Source organism: Mus caroli, unplaced genomic scaffold (assembly GCF_978045245.1).
Source record: "Mus caroli unplaced genomic scaffold, Mus_caroli_1 scaffold_1, whole genome shotgun sequence".
Taxonomy (NCBI): Eukaryota; Metazoa; Chordata; class Mammalia; order Rodentia; family Muridae; genus Mus; species Mus caroli.
Genome location: NW_028227256.1, coordinates 77304017 through 77329691, shown reverse-complemented (window position 1 = coordinate 77329691; position 25675 = coordinate 77304017). Strand labels below are relative to the sequence as shown.

At 34.6% G+C, this 25675-nt stretch overlaps 1 protein-coding gene across 4 annotated transcripts in view; it reads left to right on the top strand.

The window, feature by feature from the left end:
• The window catches only part of Cul3 (cullin 3), a 72401-nt gene extending 49154 nt beyond the window's left edge, over positions 1 to 23247 (top strand). For all 4 annotated transcript variants that reach the window (XM_021158420.3, XM_085838627.1, XM_029470984.2 and 1 more), the window contains 12 exons: positions 463 to 577; positions 2198 to 2426; positions 5466 to 5611; positions 6455 to 6631; positions 7703 to 7873; positions 8359 to 8466; positions 10822 to 10946; positions 11445 to 11541; positions 12360 to 12494; positions 17183 to 17369; positions 19501 to 19646; positions 21583 to 23247. In XM_021158420.3, the coding sequence (XP_021014079.1) occupies positions 463 to 577; positions 2198 to 2426; positions 5466 to 5611; positions 6455 to 6631; positions 7703 to 7873; positions 8359 to 8466; positions 10822 to 10946; positions 11445 to 11541; positions 12360 to 12494; positions 17183 to 17369; positions 19501 to 19646; positions 21583 to 21714 (1768 nt within the window). In that variant the 3' untranslated portion in view covers positions 21715 to 23247. The remainder of the gene's footprint in view (positions 1 to 462; positions 578 to 2197; positions 2427 to 5465; positions 5612 to 6454; positions 6632 to 7702; positions 7874 to 8358; positions 8467 to 10821; positions 10947 to 11444; positions 11542 to 12359; positions 12495 to 17182; positions 17370 to 19500; positions 19647 to 21582) is intronic.
• Positions 23248 to 25675: the final 2428 nt, after the last annotated feature.

Sequence of the window (25675 nt, the reverse complement as noted above, 5' to 3'; positions counted from 1 at the left end):
GTAGGTTCTCATTTTTTTAAGTAAATAAAAACTTTATTTACATTAAGCATGCTTTCCTTAAAACTTTTTAAGTGATAAAGTAAGGATAGTCAAGATAGAATTTTTGATTAAAATTATTCCATTTCCATATTTTATAAATAAGTTTCTTATGGAAGATTGGTCACTTTGATAAAAGCTAAATGTTTTTTGGTTTTGGGGGTTTTTTTTGTTTGTTTGGTTTGGTTTTTTTCGAGACAGGGTTTCTCTGTGTAGCCCTGGCTACCCTGGAACTCACTTTGTAGACCAGGCTGGCCTCGAACTCAAAATCCATCTGCCTCTGCCTCCCAAGCGCTGGGATCTAAGGCATGCGACACCACTCCGCCCAGCGATAAAAGCTAAATGTTATAAATGTATTTCAACTTTTGCATATTTTAAATGTCTTTAATATATTTGATTATCAAGTAATTAAACTTCTTTTGACAGAGGAGCAATAAGAAATGCTTGCCAGATGTTAATGATTTTAGGTCTTGAAGGAAGATCAGTCTATGAGGAAGATTTTGAGGCTCCGTTTTTGGAAATGTCTGCAGAATTTTTTCAGGTAATCTGTGACTGTATAGATAAGTGCGTTTTAATGATGATCATAACATTATTCACTATAGTTACTTAATCTGAACATTTGCTTATTTTGACTAGAACTCATTGGAGAGGGGATACTACAAAAACAACAACAACAAAAAATACTCTTCAGAACCCCTACTTCATGTTCTGGCATACCAGTGAGGGAGGGGTTTATTAATAATTGAAAATTTCTCACTTTAAAATTATATGTTAAGTATCTTAAGACTTTATTATATTTATCTAATTACTCTAAATCTCACATATCACCAATAAAATCTGTGTAGGCTTTTTAGATATCAGTTACTAATACAATAAATATTAGCAATATGTATGATTCCGTACAGCATATTTTCCTAACTTAAAGGTTACTAATTAGAAAATTAAATCTGAGTTAAGCAAGTAAAATTGTTTTAATACATCACAGTGTCCCAAACCAATTAAATTCTAAAAGTGGGGTCATATTAGAATAGATTAATAATGAATTGTAGTAATAACACTTAGTATTGACAAATGTAAGAACTGTAAGAATGGCCAGGCATCCTTCCTTAAACATCAACTGTTTTACAGAGGAAATATAGTGGTACCCAACTACAATTCTAAGTTTTTATTCTGATAATATGACTTTAAAAATAAATCAATGTCAAGTTATTGTTAACTTGGAAGTTCAGTAATTCATTCATAAGAGCCATTAGATGTGCATTACTATAGAGCTTGATAATTTACTCCCAAAAAGATGGAGTTGCTGCTTTCTTCCAAACTGGTTCATAGCCAGTCATTAGAAAGATCTTTGTGACTGCACAGGAGAGATGGGGTCATGCTTTATGAGTTTATAATCTTAGAAGCAGTGCTTATATTTAAATAATTCATTAGCTGGTTTTAGTGCTAGTTTTTTTTTTTTCATCTCCAAAATATGCTGTAGTTACATGCATATTACAGGTATGCTTAGAAACACAAAGCATTTATTATGAATGGAGATGGTCTTGCCAAGATTTTTGTTTATTGTGTTAAAGTCTGTTCTTAGGAACTTGATTTTTTGCTAGGTAGAGAGTGTTACTTTTTTAAATATATATATCATGTTTTATTATATAATTCTTAGATATATTGATTAATGCTGCTATCAGGTTAAAATCTATTGAGATGGCATTAGTAACTCTAAAACTAGTAAGGACAAAGCAGACAAGATTAATAGTTATTTAAAAGTTATTTTTCTCAAAGTGTGTGTGTGTGTATGTACTTTAAGCTGTGGAATGGAGTATCAGGAAAATATCAATAATGATGGTGTGTCAGCAAAGGCTATGACAGTGAATATTTCCAGTACGTTTAATAATGAAAGAAGCTCTTCTCCTGACTTAGGTCAGATACTTGAATTTGTAGTATATTAACATATCTTTAAAAGACTGCTTAAAGATAATGTGTCAATTTAGTTTTACATAAATAAAAGCTTTAAAGATTAATTAGGTTAAACAAATCTGTATAAGAAACTGCATGAAATGTGTCTTTAACTGTTAAACTACTTGGTATGATTCATTGTAAATGCTATAGAAACCCTGCTAGAATATAAACACATTATTTTATTGTTTTTAAAAAATCTTAATTGCAGATGGAAAGCCAGAAATTTTTAGCAGAAAACAGTGCTTCAGTATATATAAAGAAAGTAGAAGCTAGGATTAATGAGGAAATAGAGCGGGTGATGCACTGCCTTGACAAATCCACAGAAGAGCCTATTGTGAAGGTGGTGGAGAGGGAACTCATTTCCAAGCACATGAAGACTATTGTAGAAATGGAAAATTCTGGGCTAGTACATATGCTGAAAAATGGAAAGACAGAAGGTAAGTGTTATCAATTAAAAATAATTTTAACTGAGGAATGTCAGCTTTCAAAAAGCAATGTTGTAATAACTTATCCTAGTTAGCAGTGGGGTGGGGTTCTATTATTCAAGAAAATGTTACATATCTAGTGTATTCAGTTACATTTTCTCCCTGTTTTTTACATTTGTTTGCAGAAGATTAAGTTCAGTGTTTAACCATAGGCCAGTGAGTTCCTCGTGCACTCCTTCTGTACTTTCTTAAATAGAAGTGAATGTGAGTGCTTTCTAGTCTCTCACATTCTTACAAGGTTGGAGCATTGTGTGCTTGTGTGTGTATACCCTGTGTTCCATAGAAGAGGCTTTAGAAAAACTAGTAGACAAGTAGTAGAGAAAAAACATTAGCATTTTTTGAGATAATACATTTAACTATAGTAGCATTAATTTACCATGTTTATGTTTAGAAGTTATGAAATGATTGAGTGTTCTGTAAGAGATCTTGGTTTTTGGTGTTTTGCTTTGAAGCTTTCATTTTATATGACAGCAATGATGTTCTTTTTAATAGCCATGACTTTTCCCTACTTCTTGATGAGATCTTAGCAGTATTGTAGCTGTGTACTAGCAGTAAAAGAAAACATACTATTTGTATGAGCTAGATGAGGAATGTAAAAAGTTTTTTGTTTTGTGTTTTTATGACAAAAATATGAAGATACACAAGACACAGAAAGGCAGGTGTTAGAGAGGTATGGGCAGGAAAGAGTTATCTATCCTCTTAGTCTCTAATGGAATCCTTGACTTTTTACTTAGTTATACTTTTAATTAAATGTGTGGCAAGTTTTCAAATTTATTGTTTCTATTATTATTTTGGGAAAAAACACTAAAATATAGTACTCTTGGATATTTGTGTAAACTAGATATTAACTTTTTCAAAACTAGTTTTACTACATTTACTTATTGTGTGTGTATATGTATACACACACATACACACATGCAAACATATGCTTGGAAGTCAGGAGAACAACCTGTGGAAGTTGGCTCTCCTGCCATCAGGCCATCATCTGAATTCAGGCTTAGCAGCAGGTGATTTTACCCCAGGACCATCTCACAGGCTCCTAGCAAGCACCTTGCCAAGGGCTAGATAACAGATATTTTAGGTTGGTGTACTGCTGCAGTGAAAAAGTCACCATTGACAGTGATACCAAAGCTTGGCTGTTAAATAAACCACATTATGGATGTGGAACTTAGGAGCTGAGAAATGTTTGAAATTGCTGGGCATGCTTGAATGACAGTATTTCTGTAAGCTGCATGGAGATATATGCTATGAATAAGTTTGGAGTATCCATTATGGCAAGCATTCTAAATAGTAGGAAAGCTACTTTACCATGCATGAATTTGCTCTATTTAGTTCTTATTGTTCTCAGCAGGTAGCTACCTGAGATTCTAAATTAGATTTTTTTAATTGCCTTTTAACTTCCCTGCCCTACCACTTGAAGCTTAGATGAAGAATATGCTATTGTGGGGGTCCTTGCTCATGAGCAGTTTTTGTGTCAGACACAGTTTCACCGTCATTCTCAAAAATCAGAAAGTGAAAGATATGAAAAGAATATAAATGTATACATTGATCATTAGATACATACAACAGTTCAAATGGTATCTCCTATTATTGGCTTATATATATATAGGAGTGATAATAATTTTTCAATGCCAGATATTTTTTCATTGCTCACATTTTTACTATGACATGTATTTAACATGGGAATCAGACAATTCAGTGAGATTATATTGATTAATAAATAACAAATGAACAAATACGTAAAACTTAACATAGGAACAAAATAGACATTAGAAACAGTTTACTTCAGGCATTTGGCATGCAAAACATTCTCTAGTTTATAAATTGCTATTGTACTTTAATACGTACTAAACATACGTGTTGCTATATATAGGTTACTCAGAAATGTATTATAGATAAGAACTTGTGTTGATATAACCTATGATTAATTCACTGAAACAAATATTAGTGACCTCTTGTGTAATCTTTGCTCATTATTTTTAGAATACACCAATGTTAAATTTAGGTACTAATTTGCTCTTAAAAAGTCCAACATAGACAACATGGTTTGTGAAATCTGGCTGATCAGCCCTTTTTTTTTTATTTAAATAGAATGAAAATAATAAGCTTTCTCTTTGGATGCTTGCTTACTGTGATGACAAAACTGATTTTATGTTCCATTAGCCTAAAATATTTATCACCTGATGCTGAATAGAAAACTGTTAGCTATCCTGGATCTAGAAACTGCTGCTTTAATGCTATTTTCAAAAGTTAACGACAGTACAAATTTTTCTATCATAAAATTGACATTATTGTGTCCCAGTAAGTAGTTTTGTAGAGAAACACTGGGCATATGGAAGAAAATTACTTTAGCTCCACATTGTGGTTGTGTTAAAGGGTATGAAAAAATGGGTGAAAACCAAAATCTAAATTGAAACAATGTAGTGTGGTGAACCCAGTAATTGTGGAAAATTGCTCAGGGTAAGAATATTATGGGGGAGGGGAGGAGCAAGATATTAGGTTGTAAACTTATTTAAAATTTGCCGTGAGATACATACAGTGAAGTAGTAGTAATAATAAAAAATCTAGTTTTGATGTTTTATTTATTGTAATGCTTGATAGTTGACAGTTCAGCTACAAGATATTAATTGGCCTTAAATTTCTTGTGACGTCTGACTATACCTTTTAGTAGACATTTGTAGTATCTGTAGTTTCTATGTTAAGAGTAACAGGCTACATTATGTACAATTTTAAATAATTGTCACTTTAGAGGAATTGGTTAGTATGCTGTTTGAGTTGTGTCTTCTGAATAAGGTAAAATATGCTAACACAATTTATTAGTTCTTTCAGCACATCTAGTCAGGCACTGTAGGTCATAAATTGTTGCAACTTTTCAACTAATGCTCGTTTATAGTTATGTGGACAGCAAATGGTGATAATTGATAATCTTTCTTGAACAGATTGGAATTTTTACTTTAATCTTTAATCCGTCTCTTCATTTTCTGATTCTAGACCTTGCTTGCATGTACAAATTATTTAGTCGTGTGCCAAATGGTTTGAAGACCATGTGTGAATGTATGAGTTCTTATTTGAGGGAACAAGGAAAAGCCCTTGTTTCTGAGGAAGGAGAAGGGAAGAATCCTGTTGACTATATCCAGGTAGGTTAACATTTTACATTCATGATAAGCATTTTACAGATATTTGATGCATTACTTTTACTAAGTTAGGTGGTATATACCTACAGTAACTATTTTAGAATAGTTCAACATGTCCACATATGCGTCAGGGAGCTAAAATGCAGCCTGTTTTTGGTTTTTAATAACCTATTCAAGATTTGTTTAATCTGGATAATAAAAAGTGAGCTGTATTTTGTGGTTTGTTAGTTTTTAAAAACAGGAAAGGCTAGGTTGTATTTTAACTGCTTAAATGTCAAAACGTTTTAAGCAGGATCTTGACTAAATTGTATTCCAAGTTGCTGTTTTAATATGAATAATTAGTCTTTAGTGAATTTTTTTTAAACTTCATTTTATGTATGTATGTATGTATGTATGTACTTACTTATTTATTTAGGCTGTGGTATTTGGTCCAGACAAAAGGGTTAGGAGAAGCAGGGGCAAGGATTTTCTTTCACCTTAAAATGTTTGCATTTCAGTTATTTCTAGAGGGTGCTGAGATGGGATGAGGTACATGCACACACATGTGCCTTGTAGAAGCCAGGACAGTCATTTTTTTCCTTCTTTGATGTGGGTCCCAAGGTTCCAACAAGTATGTTTACATGCAGAGCCATCCCTTGGACCCTGTTGTATTTCTGATATACGTGTGAAAGAATCCTTACATTTCATTACTAACATTTGAGCATATATACAAACTGGAAAATAATCATCTGTAAAATTAATTCTGAACACATAATTACCAACAATGTTAAGGTAAGGCTAGATCATAAGTATTTTACTTACAAGAGCATTTTTATAATGTTTCTTAAATTGGTTTTTATTTGGTAGGGCTTATTGGATCTGAAGAGTAGGTTTGATCGCTTCCTCCAAGAATCCTTCAATAATGACCGGCTCTTTAAACAGACTATTGCTGGGGACTTCGAGTATTTCTTAAACCTCAACTCTAGGTCTCCTGAATACCTCTCATTATTTATTGATGATAAACTGAAAAAGGGAGTTAAAGGGGTAAGTAGAAATCCATCTAAAGTGCATTAGATTTTCCTCAGTGAACTGAAGTTTGGAAATGAATTTAAGAGATTTTACAGATAAAAATGTTTAAAAAGGTAGAGCTCTTACTACACATACAGGAAGGCTTTGAGACAGTTCTTTTTAAAGTCTTAGACATACTTAAAAGTTGTTTGACATTTCATATACACATCCTTATGTAATTGTCATTTTAAAAATTACCCCCCCCCCCAAAAAAAAAAGCATAAACATCACACCTACAGGTTTTAAAATGGTTGCCCTTGTAGCTGAAAATTAGTGTGAAGGATGACAGCACTGGAGAACTTGCCAGCAGTTGCAGATCGTTGCTGCTTTTATCTGGTTCTGGGTCTAGAGTATCAACCAGGGCTTGGTTTTGAGGAATGTGAAAGGTGTACTGAGTTCTGAAACTTTTAAAGTTGTACATACTGAAGCTCAATTTTTTCATCCTCAGGACCTTGGGAGCTCACTTGGAACCATAGAAAAATCAAATTAAGCTATTTTGATCATGTGTGGTCTTTTAAAACCTCATCTTAAAGATTTTGAGACAAACGAGAAAAGCAGCAAAATGGGTTACAGAGGCAATAGCTGAGTGAGAACCAAATCACTGACTGCAAAGAAATCGTGCCTAGTTTAATCTCTCTCATTTCTAAAATCACAAGCATACTACAGCCTACTATGCTATTTTCTTTCTTTTATTTAAGAGATGAGGTATAAAGATTTTACACTTTGGATATAACAAAAACTTACCCATTTGTTTCCCAATTTGTAGTTTTTAAGTGAAATTTTTTGAAAAAAAAATTCTTAAAGCTCTGTAAGTTTCTACAGAAAGTTTTACTCTATCCCTTGTCAATACATTTTTCTGTTCTTGATTATCCCTTACTAGCCCGGTCCTGTAATGATGTATGTCCCATCTGAGAGGTAGCAGTCCACTCTTTAAAAGCAGTAGAGAGGGTAGGAGTGTGTGAAGTAGGGCACAGTTCCAGATTACCTTCATTCCTGTAGCCAATTATTGTGTTTTTAAAACTAAACTGTCTTTGGTTAATTTTTCAGCTAACAGAACAAGAAGTAGAAACAATATTGGATAAAGCAATGGTCCTTTTTAGGTTTATGCAAGAAAAAGATGTATTTGAACGTTATTATAAACAACACTTGGCAAGAAGACTGCTCACAAATAAAAGTGTTTCTGATGACTCTGAGAAAAATATGATTTCTAAATTAAAGGTAAGCTTTTTTAAAGATGAGTGCAATATTCCCAACTTACATTGATTTATGATACTAGTGTTCACCCAAAAATTGTGGTGGTGATTTTGGGCAGGGCACAGGCTTTTCTTCTGTGTGTTAAAGGTGCACAACATCAAAGTTGTCTACCACTGTCACACGACTAGTTTCTAACCTAATCTGTGCCCATAGTAACCTGTGCACATAGTAACCTATGTGAACCTATGTGAAGTGTCTGGAGGACACTTCAGTATACTCTACTTTCCCTGGAGTATATTGGGATCTGGAAGAGCCTAGAAATTGTGTTTTAAACTAAAATCTTTAAGTTATTCTTAAATATTATAACGTTTAATAGCCAGACTTAGAGCAGCTACTAGAAAGACTTTTAGAAGAATAATTAGGGACGGCAATATCATGAAAGACTTTGTTTCTATACTTTCTCATGGGAAAGTTCACTATTTGTACATATTTGTGATCTTTTTGCATAGACTGAGTGTGGATGTCAATTCACATCGAAACTGGAAGGAATGTTTAGGGATATGAGCATCTCAAACACAACTATGGATGAGTTCAGGCAACATCTACAGGCAACAGGGGTAAGCGTCTACATTATTTTTTAAATTTTATTTATTTTATGACCTCACTTTCACCTCCCAGTCATCTCTCATCCACTCCTCTTCAGAAAAGGGGAGCCCTCTCATGGCTCTCAATCAGCCTTGGCGTATTAAATTGCAATTAGGCTAGGTGTATCTTCTCCTCAGTAGAGCGAAAGGGTCCCAAAGGCTGGCAACAGAATCAAGGACAGGCCCTGCTCCTGCTGTTAGGAGTCACAGGAAGACTAAGCTACACAACTGTAACATTTGCAGAGGGCCTATGTCAGTCACTCCCATGTAGGGTCCCTCAGCTATGTCTTCGTTGAGCCTCTGTGGGCCCAGGTTAGTTGATTCTGTAGGTTTTCTTGTGGTGTTCTTAACCCCTCTGGCTCCTACAATCCTTCCTTCCCCTCTTCCGTAAGATTACCCAAGCTCCACAGTTGCTGGATGAAGCCCCTCTGATGACAGTTATGTTAAACTGTCTGCAAAGATTGCAGAACATTAACAGTGTCAGAACTGGGCTCCTTCTTATAGCATGGGTCTCAAATGCTGGACCAGTCATTGGTTGGCCACTCCTTCAATTTCTGTTCCATCTTCAACCCTGAATGTAAATTGTAGGCCAAAAGTTTTTGTGTCTGGACTGTTGCCACCGGAGATGGCTGGTTCTAGTGCTATATTCTCCATTTCTAAGAGTCTTAGCTAGGATCACCCTCATAGATTCCTGGGAGTTTCCATTGTCCTGTTTCTCGCTTCCTAATTCCACACATTTGCCTGTAAATTTCATGAAGTCCTTGTTTTTAATAGCTGAGTAGTATTCCATTTACATTGTGTAAATGTATCACATTTTCTTTATCCATTGTTTAGTTGAGGTACATCTAGGTTATTTCCAGTTTCTGGCTATTATGAATAAAGCTGCAATGAATATATTTGAGCAAGTATCCCTGTGGTATAGTGGGGCATCTTTTGCGAATATACTCAGAAGTGGTGTAGCTGGGTCTTGGGCTAGAACTATGCCCAGTTTTCTGAGAAACACCAAATTGATTTCTAAAGTCACTGTACAAGTTTGTACCCTCACCAGCAATAGAGGAGTATTCCCCCTGCTCTATATGAGCTGTCACTTGACATTTTGTTCATAGCCATACTGACCGGTGTAAGATGCATTCTCAGAGTTGTTTTGATTTGCATTTTGCTGGTGGCTAAGGATGTTGAACATTTTTTAAGTGCTTCTTGTCCATTTAGAGATTCCTCGGTCGAGAATTCTCTTTATATTTGCACCCCATTTTTAAATTAGGTTACTTGGTTTGTTGATGTCTAGTTTCTTAAGTTCTTTATATATTTTTATATCAGCCCTCTGTTGGATATGGGATCAGTGAAGATATTTTCCTATTCTGTAGTCTGCTGTTTTGTCCTTTGACAGGACTTGCATTAATTTCTTATCTCAAATGTTGGATCTTTGCTTTTATATTTTGAAAGTCTGTTCCTTCAGTTTTATTAGTATCTTGGGTAGTTCCAGATACCTTAAGGCCACTCTTTACAAGTAGTTAGAGTAGTTGGAACTTGACAGGTGACTCGGTGGTTAAGAGATTTAATTGGTACTGAGCCCATGTTACACAGCTCACAACTGCCTGTAACTCTACCTCCAAGGGCTCTGACACCTCTGTATCACTAAGGCAACCACACTTTTGTACACAAAGTCATACAGACACACTTATAAACATGATTAAAACTAATAAATTAAAAAAAAATCTTGAAAAGTAACTGTTTATGCTCCAGAATTTAAACTTTAAATACTATGCTTTTTCCTGTGTTGGAAACAGTTGTATAGTCGCAGAGTCAGCCAAACAAATGGAGCTCCCTGATTCTTGGAATTTTGTTAAAATGTTGTGGATCTTCAAGCTGAACATAACTCTTTCAAGAATTTGGGCCTGTTGAAACCTAGTGGTTCTTTGATTACTTTTTAGAGTCATGATTTTGTTTTTTAAAAAAAAAATCTAATAATGCCTGTGGTTGAAAGCCTAATGGTGAAAGTGATGCTAGTATGTATTTTATTGAAGTTGACATCCATCATACAGGTGTTTATTGAAAAGACATTGTACCTACAGCTAATGTTAGTTGTCTAATGTGGTAAAAATGTCAAAAGCAGGAATGAAAGATACAGTTTTGTTGAATGAATGAATTATCATGTATTCATTTCAAATAATTGTAATCATTTGAAAAATATTAAACAGATCCAATCATTAAGATCATTTTCTTTATAAGATTCTAGTCATGAAGGTATCTGCTTTGATAATTGTAATAGAGCCTGTGTATATGTAATTATTCTAGTCCATTATTGTTCATCTCTTTCTATTTGTATAGGTATCTTTAGGTGGTGTTGATCTCACAGTCCGGGTTCTCACAACGGGATATTGGCCTACTCAGTCAGCCACACCAAAGTGCAACATCCCACCAGCACCAAGACATGCTTTTGAGATATTTAGAAGGTAAATAAGACTCTTTTTCTGAATATTAATAACCAAATATGAATTCCTATATTCATAACTGATGATAAATTATATTCCACTTTAAACCTCATCTTCTGAAGAATTTATATTAGTAACTTAGCCTGTAAGAAACAGATTGCATAAAACTTCAGAAGAGTGCCAGTGCCCTCTTTTCAGCATTGGCACATGCTAGTATCGATCACTGCCTTAGGATAGGCTGTGGAGAAAATCTTAAGTTGGCTTGGTCAAAGTACATAGGGGAAATGACTTCCTGTGTCGGTGTTTAGTTAACTTACAGTGGTCTTACAGCAGACCTCATCCCATGCCCCCAGCTTTCTCTTCTGGTAAAAAGCAGGAACAGAACTTCATTCCTGAGGGCTTCCTTCATCTTTTAATATCTCTTATCTATATGTTTGCTAAGGTTTGTTATCTTACAATTTACAATTTCAGAAGAGTAAATTCTATGATTTTTCTAAAACTTGGTTTGCTTTGCTATAGGTTCTACTTAGCCAAACATAGTGGTCGACAGCTCACACTCCAGCATCACATGGGTTCTGCAGATCTCAATGCCACCTTTTATGGTCCAGTTAAAAAGGTAAATATTGACACTTTACAATATGCCTGCGTATCTTTTCATTTGCTAACTGCATTTGAAAATATCAGAACATATCTTCTTAAATGATTATGTGTTATATTTCTAAGATTAAGCCAGACACCCCATTGCTGAAAATAGAATAATTTGAATTGCTTTGAAGGCATACAAAGCAAAGCCATGTGCCCCCTTTTAAAATTCTGCCCTTTAATTTTTATTTCTGGTAAATAAAAACCAGAAGATTGGCACTTGATACTTGTAAGACACACATATATTCATAGAATCATTTTTTAAAATGTGCCAGTAATTTGTTTCTTTTTAGTAAAGTTAAATTTAAGGTTTTGAGGTATAGACTAATAATTTATTCTTATTACTTGCTTTAAATCAAGGCAAGGTCATTTGCCTTAAAATTGAAAATCAGTCAAGACTTAGTAAAAATTGTTAATCTAGATTATAACCCAGGCTTGTTTTTTATGAGTTGCATTTTTTAATGTTGTTAACTATGTATATAACTTGTTTTTATAGGCAGTTAACATAGATGAGGAACTTTATAATTTATTTAGTTGAAAAATATTTGGCACTATTATCTATTTAAGTATATAATCACTTTCTTAGCTACATTGAAGTATTCACTGTGTAGGGAAATGGGGATAGTTCCTTAGTAAACGGTATGTGCATGCATGCATGCTCATGTATGTTTTAAGCATGTTTATATTGGAAAATGAGTTATAATTTTGTGGGAGCAGAGAAGCTTATGGGATTTATTTCTGCAAATATGGCTAAAGTTGATAGGAGATAATGGTTTTTTTAAAAATCAACAGGAAGATGGATCTGAGGTTGGTGTTGGCGGTGCACAAGTAACTGGTTCTAATACACGGAAGCACATACTGCAAGTCTCCACTTTCCAGATGACCATATTAATGCTTTTTAATAATAGAGAGAAGTACACATTTGAGGTATGGGTTATAGCAATAATATGTTTGACCAATGCTATTGTTTTCTCTTACTTGTTCCTTTTGAGTCTTGATTGAGCTTAAGAGATGCCATTTGAATACTGCATAAAATTTAGCCATTGAACTTGTGAGCTTCATCCATTACTGGGTCATGCTGACATTATTAAGGTATAGCTTTCATATTTTATAAGGAGAGAGTTTGCTAAGCTTTAAAAGTAGGGTGCCTGTGTGTGTGTCCATTATCAAGAATACTACCTTTTTTTTTAATCTGTAGTTAATTCCCTCTAATCTTGGTGCCAGTTAGGTAATGACTAATGTTTTATTTCTGTGTTGTTTTGCCTTTTAAAGAATTTTATATAAAGGTAATTATGTGTGTTGTTTGTGTTGAGGTTTCACAGTTAAGTAATTTTTGTGTGGGGTTTTTGGTTTATTTTGTTTTTTCTTCAGATTTATCCCTAATGAGTAGTGTCAGTAGCTGGCTCTTTTTACTGCTGAATAATATTTTACTATGTGGATTTGCTACATTTTCTCCATTATTTCACGTGCTGATATAATTTTTTGGGTTGGACCAGACCAGATTGTTCTGTTAAGAATAGAAACATAAAACTTGAGAGATAACTCAGCCAGCAAAGTCACTACATTGCCTCAGATTGATCACCTTAAACACCACCATGTATCATTGCACACACACACATAATACAAGATGTGGGAACATGAGCCATACGTCTGTGACAGACTCCACCAGGGCTGTCCTCTGACTTTTACATAGATACTCACATGTATAGAGACCTATACATGTGCACATAAACACATGGAACTCTGTTTAACTTTTTAAGAAACTGTCCAATCTGTACTCTAAAGCAAGAGCTCCAAATGCTGCATATCTTTTCAGTCTATTTTTGGCCAGTTTTGTAGATCTTCATATATATGTGTATATGTACACACACACACAAACACACTCTATACTGCAGATACAGTTGTTTTGTCACATCCCTTTTAATTGTAACAAAACAACATGACCAAGGCAACTTAGAAAAGAAAACATTTCATTGGACTTATGGTTTCAGTCGGTTTCAGTCGATGATGGCAGACAAAAGACATGGTGACAGGAACCACTTGAAAACTCAAAGCCCACCACTAGTGAAACCTCTCCTCCAAGAAGGGGTTTTTAAATTACTACATTTTTATTTATTCTTTATGCACATGGATATGTTTGTGTGTGTGTCTGTGTGTGTGTGTGTACACATATTAGGACGTGTGTGTGTGAAAAAGAACAACTTTTCTCTCCTACTATGCAGGCCCTGAGGATTAAGGGTGAAATTTAGTGGCAAACATTTTTACTGCCCAGTCATTTCTAAGCCCGGATACATTAACTTGAACTAGTCTTTTCCTGTGTGTGTAAATGCCGCTTGGTGTTGAAATGAGTATCATCTTAGTTTTTGTAAGCAAGGTCTTACGTGTTTTTGAAAGGCTTTAAAATTGCCTTCATATGGGCTCGGGGGTTAACAGCACTGCTCTTCCAGAGAGAGAGGTCTTGAGTTTTAATTCCCCGCAACCACATGGTGGCTCACAACCATCTGTACTGAGATCAGATACCCTTTTCAGGTGTATCTGAAGAGAGTGACAGTGTACTCATGTACATAAATTAAGTAAATTTAAAAGAATTGCCTTCATATTTATCAAAAGTAATTTTTTAGCTATCACAAAAAGAAAAAAATGAGTGAAATAAAGAGCAAGAAGATAAAACTATTCGGTACTCACCATCTTGTTTGTTCTCTGGCAAACATATTAAGAAAATGTAATTTTTATTCGATAAAGCTTTTAAATTTAGATATTTTAGTTCAGTGGCCAAGTCAAGACTTTTTTTTTCTTTATGTTTAACAAATAGATTCTACCTAAGAATAATGCTAATTTTCATTTAACAAATTATATGGAATTACATGGAGTCCTAACTGTTGATGAAGCAAGCATGGAGTATGTCTTAACCAAACAATATACATAAAGCTTTTCTACAGAGATGGAATTCAGTTATACTTTTTAGAAATAGGATGGGATTACAGGCATCAGTTACCACATCAAGTTTTATGTGGTGCTGAGGGTCAAACCCAGGTCATCCTGCATGCTAGGCAAGTATTCTGCAAACTGAATATATATACCAGATCCAATAGGGGTTCGTTTGGTTTTTGGTTGCTTGTCTTGAGTGGCATAGTTGAGACAGGATGGGTCTTTTATGCAGCACTAGCTATCCTAGAATCCAATAGGTACTTTTAGGTTTTTATGAAGAATGTCTCGTATCTGACAATAGCAAGATTGATTTTTGAGAGCTCTATGTATAAAGAACTAAAAAGTATGATGAGATAAGCAAGATTACAAATTTATTTACCAAAGCTGTATTAGCTTTAATGGTTTAAGGCAGCTTCCCTTTTTCAGCTAACTTAGGATACATTGATACTAATGAGCGAAGTATAGGTAGAAATTAGATTATTGCTCTAACATTGCCAATTTTAGCTGTCATACAGAGTTTTCTATATAGAGTTCAATAAGGGGTGTATCAGCCACATACCAAAATCCCAAAATGATGTGGCTTAAAATATCCACTAACAATCTCTTGGTTTCTAAGTTGAGTACTTATTAGCAGGACCTCACTTGGATAGCTATGGCACAAGATCCTTTTGGCTTAAGATTCTTGACAGGTTGTATTTAGTTGTCAGATTGAACTTAGAAAATCTCCTGTTTGATTGGGCTCGATTGGTGTGCTTCCAAGTTTTGCATGGTGGGCAGATTGGTTGTTGGTGGTGGTGGTGGTAAAAGTCTGAAGTTTATAGTTTATTTCCATATAGGCCTTTCTTTCACCTTGACCTTTTAGTCTCCTTCATATCATAGTGCCTCATTTGTCCTAGAGTGAGCACTCTTAGAGCTCCATGAAGAAACTATGTTATCTTTGTGATGTTGGTACTCACATTATTGTCCCTCCCTTACTGGTTGGTCACCCAAGTCGTCTGAGCAAGTGAGATGACATAGTGTGCAAAAAGTGTTAGCAGGTAAATATGCTTCCCACCAGGCCTGCTGACCTGGTCTTGATCCTTGGGACCCACATGGTAGAAGTTGAGAACGAACTTCTATAAGTGTATTGAGACAAATGCATTCAAACACACAGACCCAGTATATAAATAAATGTAATAAAATTATTTTAAAACATTACCAAGATTGATATGAAGGAAGGATTGTTACAAGGAAGATGTAGTGTCATATTTAATCCATAGTAATGTGTTTTGAATAGAGTTCACTGTAATACAAAGTAGTTACAAGGAACATAGAATACTAGTTTACATCATAGTTTTAGTAACTAACATTTAGCTTGCAAAGCAGCATGAGTAGTAATTCCTGTATTAATACTCTATATTATGCTTTTTAAAGGTTTTTAATGAGTCTCAAGTCTAAGCTGATTTGGACTTTAGTGTCAGATATAGTTGAAGTGGAAAGCCATTAAACATTCCATCTGGTGCCAGATGTGATGGCACACACCTTTAATCCCAATACAAGAGAGGCAGAGGCAGGTGTATTTCTTGAATTCAAGGACAGCCAGGGCTTTACAGAGAGACCGGTCTAGATTTTTTTCATTTGTAATTGTTAACAATCATACACCACATAGTATGTGTAGTAGTGCATATTTAAGCTTATTCATAGAGAAATGCATGTATAATCTTAGTAATTCCCTACATATTTGTTGACTAATAAATAAAAGGATTCTACATTTCTACAATTGAAACCTACATGAAGAATTCAGACTCTGTAATAAACACAGAATTCTTGAAATAAATCTGTATCTGACACAGTGTTGCTACCTGAAAGCATTTACAGTTCTTTGTGTATAACTAAAATATATTATATTTAATTATCTGTAGTCTAAACTAAAACCTACTTAGCTTCCTATTAATTCATATAGTATTTTTAATATCTGCGGTAATAGTAAGCATACAATTATTTGAAACAAGGAAATGTGTAAAATAGCATTCCACAGAATTCTGACTTTTACTTAATTTCATATTTCCATAGATATATATGTGAACTAAATCATATGTGTAGCTCTTTTAATTATCCCATTGACATGATAACAGTGAGTTAAAACTCACAAACCTTTCTCAAGGTGTTTTTATTTCATTTCTCCTGTATAACATTGTATTCATAATATAATATATACAAAAGTTATCAATTAGAGCTCAGATGTCTTAGATTTTGTTTTTAAAGTTAACTTCCACTAGTCAAATCTTATTTTGATCCCAGAGGCATTACGTATAGCTGATCCAGGTTCTGAAGTTTGTTTCAGTGAGAGCTTGAACATAGTGTGCTGTGCTGTAAGTAAACTTAGAAATAGTGAATAGTCCTGAGACTGTTGTATTTTATCTGAATGCTGTCAAGTTCCCGGTGGTGCCTGCAGATGGCATTTTTAGAGAATTGTGTACTTTTTGAACCAGAAATGCCCTTGCCTTTTAACAATTTATAGTTTGTCCAAATAATAAGATTTTAGTAGCAAGACATAATATTCAGGAGATTCTTTATTGTAAATTAATTCCTTAATAGAATTAACCTTCCTCTAGCTACCGCTTGATTGACTTATTTGCTGATTAACTAATGTACTTTTAATCTCTGTGGGGAAAATCTAATTATGTTAAATCTAATGAAATTTTCAGGAAATTCAACAAGAGACAGATATCCCTGAGAGAGAACTTGTTAGAGCCCTCCAGTCCCTCGCCTGTGGTAAACCAACACAGCGGGTCCTCACAAAAGAACCCAAGTCCAAGGAGATAGAAAGTGGCCACATATTTACAGTTAATGATCAATTCACATCCAAACTACACAGAGTCAAGATTCAAACAGGTACCTGGAATTAAGTTTTCCTCTTTAAAATTATGTATATTTTATATAGGAAAGTTTTGCATCTGCTGGATTTCTTCCTCTTTAAAAGTAGTAGTTTCATTGCTAACAAAAATATGCTTGGTTCTAAGAAGAGAAACAGGGTAAGTTTTGGAATTGTAAAGCAAGTATTAACTTTAACTTAAAAGCATTAATAATACTGTTGTGAACAGTTTTTAATAAAGCCTATCATGTTGATGGTAAAAATATTATTCAGTATGTATAATCATAAACGGTTCTTTATTTTGTTTGTAAGTGGCAGAAAGCCTTCCCATTTTGTTTGTTTCCCCTTCATTGTTTAGAATTAAAGCATTCTACTACCTGGTTTCAAAGTTAATATTAGTACAGACAGACACACCTCAGACGCACATCTCTTTGAAGTAAGATGTTTTTCTACATCATTCAAATACAGTATCACACTCAACTAAAATAATATCTATATTTCTATATTCTCAAATGTCTTTATGATTTCTTTTGTATCTTAGCTTTCAGGACTGTGATTCTTTCAGTGTTTTCATGTTACTACTTAAATTTTATTTATTTTAATCTAAACCCCATACCTTACCTTCCTTCCTTTTTCTTTTTAATTGAACATAGATGGGAAATAATTCTTTTTATTAGCTTTTACTTTTTTTCCTTAGATAATACTGAATGCATTTTTTTATTATGTGGGTGTTGATGTGTGTGTCTGAGAAAGAGGCATTAGGATAGATGGATGGGTAGGTGGGTGGATGGATATACAGACAGGTAGATATAAGATACTTGGGCTATAATCTGGGCCTTACACATGCTGAGCCAAGTGTTTCTTGACACTTGGACACTAAGCTGTGTTCCCAGCAGAAAGCAGTATGTTTTGATCGAGTGCCCCCCCTTTTATTTTAAGATTTATTTATTTTATGTGAGTACACGGTCTCTCTTCAGACACATCAGAAGAAGGAAGGTATTGGATCCCATTACAGATGGTTGTGAGCCGCCATGCCATTACTAGGAATTGAACTCAGGACCTCTGGAAGAGCAGTCAGTGCTCTTAATGGCTGAGCCATTTCTTCAGCCTGAAAGCAGTATTCTTAACCAAGAAACTTTACCTACAAGTAGCTAAATGGTTTTGCATACCAGAATAATCTTATAAATTATGAATCTTGTATCTCATGTCTATGTCTGTGCATAATCAGCCATGTTTCTTTGAGACTTTCTGCTTTGATTCAAAAAGTTGCCTTTCTCCTTAAAGGACCAAATAGCACAACTAATGGTTTTGTTGTTTGCTACATCACTTACAGAATAGTTGTACATTAGTTCTTTGTCTGTTACTGGTTACATGAAACACAATAAAGGGACAAAGTGAGACTATACTAAAGTTTGGAATAAATTGTGAATATAATGATGAAATCATGAAAAGAATTTTGTTAGGTAATAAATTCCAAGGAGATATCGGCAAGGCCTATAGAGCAGTATTTCCCTTCCTGATATCTCAGTGATGCTTTTTTTATTGTTTAACTGATAGGATCTTGACAATACCTGCTATCTCTTACAGTGTCTTATGAATTAGACAACAGATACTTGCCTATCTGAAATATTTTTGTTGAAATAAAACTTGGAATCCGTGATGGAAAGAAAGAGTTGAGGTCTGAAAGTCCCGGACAGTTTGTAAATTGTGTACTACTAATGTTACCACTGAAGATATCCACTACCTCATTCTTCTAGGATAGGAATTATTCTAGTTATCCAGACATGTATCCAGCACAATTTTAATCCCAGAATTTAGGAGGCCAGAGCAGGTGAAACTTTTGAGTTTGAAGACATACTGGTCTAAGTAGTGGGTTCTAGGCCAACCAGAGGCATATAATGAGACTCTTTTGTTCTGTTTTGTTTTGTTTTTAAAAAAGGACTTTATTTTTCCCCTCTGAAACTTAACTTGTAATTATGCAAAAGCATAATTCTTAATTGAGGTGAGCATGTTTGCTTATTGTGTGTTAATTGTGTGCATACTCTAATTGAGATGGATTTTTTTCCCTCTAAATAATACTAAATTATTTTACATTTTATTACGAGCAAATTTTTAATCACTGTTGTGATAAATGGTTTTATTTCTATTTAGTTGCAGCCAAACAAGGTGAATCCGACCCAGAAAGGAAAGAAACAAGACAGAAAGTAGATGATGACAGAAAACATGAGATAGAAGCTGCTATAGTGCGAATAATGAAGTCTAGGAAGAAGATGCAGCACAATGTTTTAGTAGCAGAGGTAAGGACACTTGAAGCTTGGGTCAAACTCATTGTCACACAGCACTGCTCACCAAGAGCAAAATACTATACATAAATACCTTTATAAACAAAACACTTGTATTTCTGAATATTAGTACTTACTTTTTTTTTTTTTTTAAGAGCTTCTTATCATAACTTAGGGAATCAATACCTTAGAAGTGGTTAACATAGTTAAGACTTGAGAAGTAGAGCTGACAGTACATTAACCTATGATGGCAATTGAGAAGGATGGGTTTAGCCTCCTGGGTTTCTGGCTTGAGTGAGTAGACAGAAGTTGAGCCCTTAACTACAGAGTAAGAGAGAATATGTGCTTCTGTGGGCCATATCTTAATTAATAATTGGACAGTTGACTTTATTATATGCTGGCATATGCATGGGCAGTCGATTGTGGCACTAAATGTCAGTAAAAAATTGAGAAGGCCAGACGTTGAATTGGGAACTCACTTTGTATGGAAATACAGTCAGAACTGAGTCTATATTAAATTGCTCAGGAGTACCATAGGAAATAACAACAACAAAAGCAGTAAGAAAGAGCCCTACAGTTCCGTATTTGAGAGCAGTAAGAATTCTTAATGAATGACACCAAGAAGAAACCAACCCTTGAACGATGCTTTTAAAGGGGTTCTTTCTGAACCAGCTGTGCTAATGTCACAAGTCTTATTAGAAGGAGAGGTTCCTGGACCACCCAGACTTAATCAGAAATTCTAGAGTCAGCAATCTGGCCTTTCACAGGCTCTGCTTAGGTGATTATGAAATGTGTTCAAATCCAGTTGAAGATGCTTTTGAGAGTTGATTACAATTTAGACCTTGCAAGGAAGGAGAGTAAATGTAAAGTCTGTTCACAGTCTGTAAGATAGAGTTAAGGATTGGCAGTTTCAAGTGGGTGGTAGCAAGACTTTTGTTGTTGTTGAGCAAGGTTTTTGGTTCTAGAATGGTAATTGTGGAAGGATGATAGATTGTAGTTGGCATAGTTGAGTGCTAAAATTTGACATCGCAAAGTATTTCCAATAATTGCATGTTGGAAAATAGCCTTGATTAACAAGAGTAAAAAAATCTGGCTCATAGGATGAATGAGGGGTCAGGGTGGATTATTGAAATGACCGTGAGCTTTGAGGACAAAGGTTTAGATTCCCTCTGGTTCTGTCACTAATTGTTAATACCAACTTTATTTCTTTTATAAAATGAAACAGCCTACATTGCAGTTAAAAATCTGTCTCTGTCTGTGTGTGTGTGTGTGTGTGTGTGTGTGTGTGTGTGTGTGTGTGTGTGTGTGTAGATAAATATTATGATTAACAGACTGGCTGCTACAGTGAACGTTTTACTGGTAGAACCATACTTAAGATCTGACTGCAACTAGAGCAAAGAATGCCAGAAGTTGCTCTTAGTATTGGGTGCCATTGCTGTAAAGGATTTTATCTGATAACTCATCTCTGAGATCCCAGAGCTGGACTGAGATGAATCAGGAATTTAAACCCAGGCAGTCTGGATCCAGGACTTTTGCTTATAAACACGCTATCCTGCCATGTTCTATGAACTGGGAAGGTAACCCAGAAGTTAATAATATCATCAATATGATTAAACTATATTCTGGTATGTATTCAGAATACTGAAATCTAACTAATCCTCGTTAGCATCCGTATTTTGACACAAAGAAGTATGTTTTTAAACATCCATTAAATTTTCAAGTAAAAGCTTTAAAATTTTTGTACTTTTTCTTATCTAGTTCTTACCTCACATCCCCAAGTACTAAGATTATAGGTATTAGGCACCATGCTTGGTGCATCTAACTTTTAATTAGGTGTACAGTCACTAAATTTTTCTGCTTTAAATGGCATGTCAGCTCTAGTAAAAAGATAGGGATTTTTTTTGTCTATGTGAAGTGTTTTAGTTAAGACTTTTTTACTTTTTCTTTTTAGGTAACTCAGCAACTGAAGGCTCGATTCTTACCAAGTCCAGTTGTTATTAAGAAACGTATTGAAGGACTTATTGAGAGAGAATATTTGGCACGAACACCTGAGGATCGCAAAGTATACACATACGTAGCATAAAATGCATTCAGAAATTTGATTTATTCTTGGACTCTTCGCATGGACTGGGAAGTTCTTTTAAATCATACTATTAAGACGACCATCTCTTCTGTTAAATTGCAGTACATGTTATAGACCACTCAGATCAAGCCTCTACTCCCTCTGAGAGTTTTCAACATCAGTTGATTGAGCTTTCCAACGTTATCCCTATAGAGATCATCTTTACAGTTCCTCGGGAAAATGTGAATGTGCCGCGTTTTGTTTTCAATATTGTATGAAAACAGGAAAAAAATAAAACAAATTTAGAAAACACAGCTCATTAAAATAAAATTGTTGGATTTCATTTCCCCAGGTCTTCAGTGTTGATGTAAATGTGTTTCTGTAGTGTTGCTTATTAGCACTTTGCGCATTGTGTAAGTTGGGTAGCAAAAATGGCAAAAGAGATGCAAAATTCCCAGTTATCTTGCTCTGCTTGTGACATTTCCTTAGCTGGTATTGTTTAAAGGTTTGATACATATACAAAGACCCAGGCATACAATTGGCGCATGCTTTATCCTACCACTTGCACTTCCTAGTCTCACAGCCTTATGACCAAGGACCTTTGTTTGGACATCAATACATACCCTGACTTGTTTTTCAGAACTATTGTAATCTGAGGTTTTCCAAATTAAGTTCTAAGATGATTAGGTTTTGCTCTGAGTTATTTCTAGAGAAAGAAAGAAAATATTTTAGTATGTATAAATTGTACAATAATTTTTTTGCTGTTGTACTTACTGCTAACAGTGGATTGTATAGGGTGGTGTTTTTATTTCATTTATTGTAGACAAAATAAATGAATTTAGTATTCACATACACACTAACTCAAGTATGTCAGAGCACAAAGGTGGCAGCTGGTTCTATTTAATTTAGTTCCTTTGAAAAGCACATCCATCCATTCTACCATTTGTTTATAAGTAAATCCCCCATCCCCCCCACACAGTTTAAATATATATTTTGGTGAAGCTGTGGTACACCATTAATTGTTTCAAAATGCAATCTAAAGATGCAATAAATAGAGTACCTTGATAGTTTGAAGGAATTCTTCAGTTCTTGCAGCTGTGTTTTAGAAAGTGATTAAGCAATATTTTTCAAACGTGGATATTTAGCTATCCATTGTCCTCTGAAGTCCTTTTCATGTTTTCAAAGATGTGCTTTGTGCTGAAGATTTGTGTGTCCGTTCCTCTGTGCTTCCAACTATCACTGAAGTCTTCTACCTGATTGATCTGCCAAGGATTATAGTTTGCTTTACTTCAGAGTATTTTTATCTTCCATTTTATTTAATTTTGTTCCTTTTTCTTTTCTTACAAGATAATGTTTTAGATATGTAATTGGGGAAAACCACTAGATTTCTGTCAGAAAAATGAAATGTTACTGAATTCAAGTAACCAACTCTCCATTGAATATCAATACTGTTGATATAATTATTAGAATGTATGTCTCAGAAGATGGTTTCTGTTAAATTTATAAAGTTACAATTACTGAATTCTAATATGGATTAAAAGCTCCACATAAATATTTTCCCCATGCGTCTTGGATTATAATTTTCCTTTTAGACTTGCTTTTATTGCATTTAAATTTGCTTTTATATGTACTGTTGATTTTAAGTCTTAGGATCTTAATCTCTACATGTTCTCCACCTTTCCTTGAGACAGTAAAGGTGTGGCCAGTACGGACAGGTTCTCGGTGCACCTTGCTGTGCTTGCACAGGTACGGTGGGACACTGATGGATTGCTTTCTGGTGTAAATAGAATTTTTACGAAGGAAGCTACTTTTAACAGTTTGGAAGTGAAGACAGCTCAGCTGTACAGATTAGGTCTAATGTATATGTAGGGACATAAAGGTTTGCTAATTGTTCTGGTAGATGCTTGCTTCTGAGTTAAAGTAAATGTATTTGTTGGGCAATGCTGGCTCTGCTACCTTACAAAATTCATGTGATGCATTTGGTATTTCTCAGCAATAGGTCATTGATATTTTTATCCTCTAAATGTTTTAAAAGAATAATGTGATGAGATTCTTTTTTGTGACTTGAATTTTAGGAAAGATGGATAATTTTTCCATATAAAAATGATGTCATTAATTGTTAAGTTATTCTTTGCTGTCATTCTTTGTGGGACAGCATTTTTTGTCATTTAAATATTGAAAATTTATTACAATTAGGAAACAGCTTAAACAAAACAAAACAAAATAAAAAATATGGTTGTAATTCCAAGGATTCTTTATGTCAGTGAACTACAAATGGAATTAAAGGGATGCATGTGTGGGGCATTGTGAGCACAGGGCAGGAAGGCACTGGTTCAAGATCTGGAAGATACTAATACGCCTCTGCAGTGAGATTCTCGAGAACAGTGAAGTAGTGTTGACGTCTGTTTCCTCAGTATGCAGGACAGACAGAAAGGCTTAGGTAAGAACCAGTGCTCTACAGATAATGTGTACATTTCCAGAAACTAGCACCCTCACTGACACCTTAGTTTCTCTATTTGGGTCTAAACTTTAGTATATTAAGTCTACACAATGACTTTTTCAGGTTAATTTTGAATATCCACTTTGAACAAATAATACAATATCTTGCCCTTGTCTGTCTACTGCCCTTTTGAGAGTAGCCTAATTTTTCATGTTACATGTTTTACACAGCATAAGGTTCTCTCATCTTAGAAGGAAAACCTTTGTAGTATTTGTATTATGTTTTGCCCTATATGGTACTTCTTTATGCAGTAAATATTTTATGTTCTATTGATAAGAATGGAAAATCTAAGTGAAACTAAATTATTTCTAGTCCTGAGAAGTCACACAGGCGTTTACTGTGTGCAGTCACTTGTGAGCTCTTTCTGATGCTTATTTAGTTGTTGTGTCCTCTGACTTAACCATTATGTAAGGTAAGCTGCTGAAAAATGGCCAAGCCAATATTTAAACCTTGGTTTGATTCTAAGCTAGTACTCTGGAGTTTGTCTGCGTCTGGTGTTGCAAGTGGATATATATGGTTTTCCATTTAAACCTGTCATTGTGTACATCATTTGCATGAAGCAGTGGATGATGTGTATCTCAGTATGGAATTCTGCATGTTTTTGTTGGTCCATGTTTGCTGATAACAACACTAGGCAAGAAGCAAGAAGGATGGTGGCTGCTATTTTGGAACATGTCCATTTTGGATCCTGTACTCTAAATTTCTTAGTGTGAGGATCACAAGGTAAGTGGTTAATAAGATCTACACTTAATTCTTTTTCCTTATTGCGTGGTTTTCCATTCCAAGTCAGTTTTCCAAAAGGCATAGGACACAAACGACAGTGATTTTAATGAGGCATAAAGCTAGCTCTTAGAAGAAATGGAGCAAAGCTTCAGGTAATGTTCATAGAAGTGGCACATATATAAACAAGACTTAAGTAATTTCTTCCTTAATATCTGGGTCTAACTTGATTCTGAGGGGGCCTCAGTGAAATGACTTACATAGATATGAGAAGCTCCGAGTAGTGTGTGCTGTGTTTCTAGTTAATGAAGTAAAGTTTAGGCATTCTAATAAAGTACAGCTCATAGAGCATAAAGCTTTAATGTGCACAATTCTTGCAGTGTGAAAAATTAAACTCCCGAGTCTCCAGATTATTTGTCTGTTATGATTGCTGAGTGACAGTTAGAATCTGGTGTGGTGGATGTGATAAATTCAAGATGTGCTTTGCCATTAGCAGGTAGGTAGCTATAAGTCTTAGAAACATTCAGCTTCCTAAGTTAAAATCTGTAATAAAACTCAGACATCATGAAACAAAAACAGGTACAAGACAGTTCTCCCTCAAAAATTTAAGGTAACACTGCATCAGTATTAATTCAGGAGCTTTATTTGGTGCATTTAACACAACTTAAAATTACAAAATCCACTTTGCCTGTGTAAGTGAACAACACAGACACCTTATTGGCTCTCTGAAAGTCTTCACTCTATTTGGACTACAGGATATGT